This window comes from Lepus europaeus, chromosome 6 (genome assembly GCF_033115175.1).
Source record: "Lepus europaeus isolate LE1 chromosome 6, mLepTim1.pri, whole genome shotgun sequence".
Lineage (NCBI taxonomy): Eukaryota > Metazoa > Chordata > Mammalia > Lagomorpha > Leporidae > Lepus > Lepus europaeus.
The window spans coordinates 88,589,741-88,596,097 of record NC_084832.1 but is presented as its reverse complement, the minus strand read 5'-3'; the positions used below and the strand labels follow the sequence as shown (position 1 = coordinate 88,596,097).

General features: G+C 42.6%; 1 protein-coding gene across 1 annotated transcript; it reads left to right on the top strand.

The window, feature by feature from the left end:
* The first annotated feature begins 4,000 nt into the window (after nucleotides 1-4,000).
* On the top strand, nucleotides 4,001-4,507 carry LOC133762409 (large ribosomal subunit protein uL23-like). The gene has a single exon (XM_062195408.1). The coding sequence runs from the start codon at nucleotides 4,001-4,003 to the stop codon at nucleotides 4,469-4,471; it is 471 nt and encodes a 156-aa protein (XP_062051392.1). The 3' UTR covers nucleotides 4,472-4,507.
* Nucleotides 4,508-6,357: the final 1,850 nt, after the last annotated feature.

The window sequence follows — 6,357 nt, the reverse complement described above, 5'->3', positions numbered from 1 at the left end:
TTCAGCTGAAAACAGCAATCCAATGCTCAAAACACATTCGTTCTGTTTTTAGTTTGTTCTAGATTCTCTAATAATAAAAGCTTGTATTTAGGTCTTCCTCAGCACTCTCAAACCCCACAAGTTGGACTACTCTCCCTTTGGAGAGTGAACTTGCAGGCTTTGAAAGTATCATGGTCAGACTTTGAGTATTTCCCACATTCTCTCGCCCCAGGCATGAGCCTTCACAGCCAGTCCTCATCTTAAGATACTCTCCTGCCTGGGGATTTAGCCTTCCCCCTTGCAAAGACCAATAGTGACCCTAACCAACTGATTTTCCAATCCTCTATTTCAATTCTTCTTACGTAAGACCAAAGCCTTAATCTAGATCACAAGCTTGGAAACTATGGCCCATGGACCAAACCTAGCCCATTGTCCGTGGCTCTAAACACAATTTCAAGAGAGAGTTTAGACCAATGAAATTTAGCAGAGTTTATTTGAGCAAAGAACTTTCATGTATTGGGCAGCACAAGCCGAGGCTCAGAGAGCTCCACCCAGTGGTGCGAGCAGTGAGCTTCTATAGACTGAAAGTGGACACAAAGTTCAGAAACCTACTGATGGCTGTAGTTAGTCATCTTTCTTATTTGAGCATGGAGTAATGAGTGGGTTGCTTCTGATTGGCTGAAACCAGATAACGTGATTGGTTAAAATTGTTTTTACACCCCTTAGTTAGGTTTCGATTTGTTTGCATAGTAAGTTGGGTTGCAGTTCACTCCGTAGGGACTTGAGGTACAGAGGCAGCATGGGGACAAAATTTAAGTTAATTTTTCAGAAGCTTTATTGGAACAGAATCATGCTTATTTGTTTATATATTGTCTATGGCTGCTTTAATGCAACAGTAGCAGAGCTGAGCAGTTGCAAAACCTGAACCACTGACTATCTGGCCTTTTACAGAAAACATTTGCTGACCTCTAGGCCACCTCTCTTGGCATTCCCACAGGCTGAGAGTCTATAAGCTGAGCCCTCAGATAGATGTCTTATTTCCCAGTCAATGGTAGGAATTACCCATGCGTTTGCAGTGAGGTGACTGGTAAATTTTCCAGTCCCCAAGACAACATAATGCTTTTGCTATTTAAACCAAGTTCTTGTCAACCTTTCCCCTAAAGGGTAAATTTCAGTAATTATTTTTAAAAATCAAGAGTTTCAAGACTTCTTATGAAAATCCAAGTGTCATTAGGTGGCAATGGAGCTGATAATGGGATGTCCTGCTGTACAAAGTTGCAAAGCAGGGAGAAAATGCAGAATCCCTAAAAAGAAAGAAAATTGGGGCTGGAAGAAAGCAAGTTAGTTTCTGGGGAGATTGGAAATTATGTGAGTACATCAAAGACCATGAGATTAAAAGAAAGAACTGAATAAAATGGGAGGATTTTTTTTTAAATAGAAAAAAAAGAGATAGAAAAACTAGTTAGAATGAGATTATCTAAGAAGTAGACCATACTCCAGGATTTAGAGGGAAAAGAAGAAGATATCCTTTGTTCCTGCAAGGGAGAAGGCACAGTTTAGGGGAGAAGCACCTGGTGCACGGGCCAGGCCAGTGACATTTAATGGACTCCTGGACCACAGTCAACAGCTGTCAGGACGAAGGAATTGCCAGTAGACATCTTTCACGGGGTTCTCAAAGGAGCCTGCTGACTCATGAAATCTGAAGCAAATATGGAGCTAGACCATTGCTTTTCCTACCTGTAAATGGTCTGTTACTGGGGCCTCTTCCCCAGTGAAGCAGAGGTGTGTATGTGAGATCAGACAGGCCCCTGCTCACCCCATTGGGCACATTTTAGAGAAATGAGGGGGCTTAGTCCCCAGCCCCACCTCCTGGGTTCATCACTGTTTGCACACACTTGTGTGGAAGCTCCCTGTGGTGGAGAGTTGGAGAGTAGAACAAAAGAGAAAGACAGGGCAGGGAGGAGGTTGTAGGACCATGGCCTGGCCTCTGAAGGAGGCAGCAAACTTCTCTGAGGGTGGATGGTAAGGGGAGCAATTTGGGAAGCAAGAGAACCCACACAGATGGATCCAATATCTCCCAACCATCTTCTCACCTCTCTCTCATCTCAAGCACTCCTCATATAACCCACACAGGCAATGAAACAAGTGTTCCACATTGAAACTGAAATTTGATTGCCACTGTGAAGGTAGTGATAGACAAGACCTCTAAGCAATGAGACCTCCAAGAGGATGAAATCCTTGTGAGTGGATTGATGCCGCTGCCATGGAAACAGGGTAGTGGTTCTGAGAGTGGACTCCTGCTGGAAGGTTCTGCTTGGCCTCTTTCTCTCTATCTCACACGCTCTCTCGCGTGTGACACCTTCCATCGTATTACAACACAGCAAGAAATTTCTCACCAAACACAGATCCTTTATCTTGGCCTTCCCAGTCTCCAGAATGAAGAGTCTTCTGTCATAGCAGCAACAAACAAACAAAACAGACTAAGACACAGTGGCTCAATAAAGGGAGCTAGCTACCACACCCATTTTAACCATGATGAACCTGACTACCATTAAGAACAGAAAGGAAAGGAGCATTGTCCAGAAAATATGTTCAGCCTTCCTGCTGTTTTTATACAAGCATACTTCAAAAAGTTCATGAAAAATAGTGTTAAAGCAAAGTTATTTTGGTGAAAAACAATTAAAATCCACACATAGTTTTTTCATAATATGCATTTTCCCATGAACTTTTCGAAGTCCTCTCCTATGCTTCAATTTCAAAAAGTTCATCCACCCACATAAATTTATCTTTCAATCATGTTTTCCATAAAGTACTCTTATATGTTAAATATTAATAAATGTAACATTTTTCCTGACTATTCATTGATAAGAAAGAATTTGTATAATCTAAATTATAAACACTTTTTGATAAGAATTGCAAAAGCATTGATAATATGTCATTTCTTGGCTTAATGGAATAATTATCTTCTGATAAATTACAGTATGCATTGCAAATAAAGATTAATTGTATTATAAAATTATGAGAAGAAAGTGATCGGTTGGCATAAAATTGGTCATAAAAGTATATTCAACAAAGTCAGTGAAGGTGTAGAAATCCCTGTAAGGTTTAGATCATTTTATTCACTGTGACTCATTCTAAAACACTCCAGACAGCCTCTCTGGACTTCTGTGGAGAACTACAAATGATCATCTTATCACCTGTTAACCTACGCAGGAGCAAGGGGGAGAGCTCAGGCCTTGGGAATCCCACAAGTTTGGATTTAAACCTCAATTTTCTAATTTCCTAGCTAGGCAACTTTGGTCAAGTAGCTTAATCTTGCTAAGCTTCAGTTTCTTCAACTGCAAAATGGACTAATAGTAATAGTCCTTGTGGTCTTTACAGACATCCAGTGAACTCATCCAGAACACTCACTGAGCCTGGTACTCATGTATTGTCGGCTCTTGTTCCTGTCTCTCAGCTTCTCAGCTTGAGAAATGTCAAGCTTGTGACACACGGTGGGCACTGAAAAAATACAACAAGGAATAAGTGGCTCTGATTATAAAGGCACCCAATGAGGAGGTTTCTCTGGTGTCCTCCAGACCTCTGGAGGTCACCAACTCCCACTCCATGCAGGGAGGTCATTGAATAACAGTTCCAAGATGGTAGCTAAGATACCCAAAGAGCTATCAGCCTGAGCCAAGAATGCTGCACCTGACTGTCTAGTCTCTCCCACTTCAGTCTTCAACAGAGAAAAGACCCCATAATTCATTGCCTAGCTTTTCTACATTTGCCCCACAGGGTACCCCGCTCAATGGAAGCAAGCGTGGACCCAGAACACTAACTGCCCACAGGAGGAGTGGTCCCGTGGAGCTCCTCTCTGCACAGCTTGAATTTGATGCCTCCCTCAAAGTGAGCTCCAAGCAATAACTTGGTTCGTGTATCCCTGATTCCCCTCCTCCATCAGGCATAAACCCTCTCCCCTGTTTTAATTAACTTCTTCAATAGAGTGAGTTGAAAATTCACATTTTGGCTTTTCACCAAGATGGCGCCGAAGGCGAAGAAGGAAGCTCGTGCCCCTCCTAAAGTCGAAGCCAAAGCAAAGGCCTTAAAGGCCAAGAAGGCAGTGCTGAAAGGCGTCCACAGCCACAAGAAGAAGAAGATCCGCATGTCCCCCACCTTCCGGCGGCCCAAGACACTACGCCTCCGACGGCAGCCCAAATACCCTCGGAAAAGCGCCCCCAGGAGAAACAAGCTTGACCACTATGCCATCATCAAGTTCCCCCTGACCATGGAGTCTGCCATGAAGAAGATAGAAGACAACAGCACCCTGGTGTTCATTGTGGATGTCAAGGCCAACAAGCACCAGATCAAACAAGCTGTGAAGAAACTCTATGACATTGATGTGGCCAAAGTCAACACCCTGATCAGACCTGACGGAGAGGAGAAGGCCTATGTTCGGCTGGCTCCTGACTATGATGCTCTGGACGTTGCCAACAAAATTGGGATCATCTGAACTGAGTCCAGCTGGCTAATTCTAAATATATGTTTTTCCACCTTAAAAAAAAAAATTCACATTTTGTTGTTCAAAGCATGATCAGTGAGTAAACTAAAAAAAAAAAAAAAACAAAAAACAAAAACAAAAAAAAAAAACACCACTTTTTTTCCCCTGAGAAAGCAGAGTGATGATCTTTTAAACACTGTCATAGTCACATGGCCAATGATAGGTGGTGCTGGAAGAGGGGTGAGCACACCCCATTTGTTGTGGCGAACCCCTACTATTCAGGGCTACAGAGAACATGCCATTGTAAAAAGCCACAGCGACACAAAGACATGCATCTTTGCCTGCTGACTCGCTGAGCTTCTCGGGCAAATTATCTGTCAAAGTCTACACCCTGTCATTTTTCTGAGAAGAAGCCAGGTTGGCGGGGTTTGTGTCTGATGTTTGATGCCAGGGCTGCACACCTGCTTCTCGAGGATGCACGTTGAGTGTTCACCTCTGTCCTTACACACTCAGCGAGCTGACACTGGAATGCGCAGAGAGACAGCCAATAACCACAAAAAAGAGTTGGATTTCCATGAAAACAGGCTCTTCCAGCTTCCTGAGCTAATTCTATAGAAACATAATGTGCCACTGAGCATAAATAGAATCCACGGCTGCTAGGATTTTACTTTCCTTTGTCCCTCTCTGGAAGCTAAAGATATCCACAACATAAGAAGAAAAATGAGCAAAGAACAATTTAAAACACCTTTGAAATGCCTGCTGGGGCTATTTTTACTCTTTCTCATTCCACTGAAACAAAAGGTTCTAAAAATGGACATGGAAAAGCCAAGTTTTGACACAACCATTTGCTAAGTTCCTTGAGAGCAGGAGCCATGCGTTCTCCTTCTTTGTGTCTGCTCCAGATTGACACGAGCAGAAAACAGTGGTAAGAAACAGGGCTGAACGGAGGAGGGAGTGATGAGGCCAGGGCTGGAACCCTGAGAATCAAAACTCAGACATAGACAGGAGGAAGCTAACTGCTCACCAGAGGGATGTCCCCATGAAATTTATGCCTGCACAGCTTGCACTCATTGGAATGAGACTGACAGGCTTGAACTGTCTTTAGAGAGAAGATGGAGGTTTACCTTCTAATGCAAATGTTACATATATCCTAAGAAACATCCTTAGGTCAAGGGCTCCCTGTGCACACAATAAAGTCCAAACTCTTGCATAATCTATAGTGTAGGCCCTCATCCATTCTAACCCCAGAATGACAGGGCTCCCATTATTGAGTGGTTTGTACTATGCGTTAGTTTTGAGTCTAAGTGCTTTGGATGGAACAAGCTCTGGAGTGAGTAGAGTGCTTACCGCCCAGTCTACAGAGAAGTAGGCTGCGGTCCAGAGGGGAGAACCAATTTACCAACGTCAGAGGGCAATGCATGTCAAATCCACGCATTCTGATTCCATCGTCCTTCCACCCAAGACTTACGTCCCTGGAAAAGCCGGTGTTTCTCTCTCCCTCTCCCTTGCCCTTCCCATCTCCCTCTCTCTCTCTCTTTCTCTCCTTCCCCTACCAAGCACCTGAATGTTCATCTCTCCTCTCCTGATGACTCATCTAAAAAATTATCTAAAATATCTAAAATATCAACAACTTAGGGTAGTTCTCATAAATGGCCTTGTGCTGCAATTTTATTATTTTTCATTGACAAATAAAAAATTCTATATACTTTCATGTAAAACATGTCATTTTGAAATATGTATAGATGGCTAAATCTAACTCATTAACCTATTATCTTACATGATCAGTTTTTGGTTGAGAACACTTACAATCGAATCTATTAGCAATTTCCAATATACAGCACATTATTATTAACTATCATTGTCATGCTGTATAGTAGATCTCTTTGAACTTATTGTTC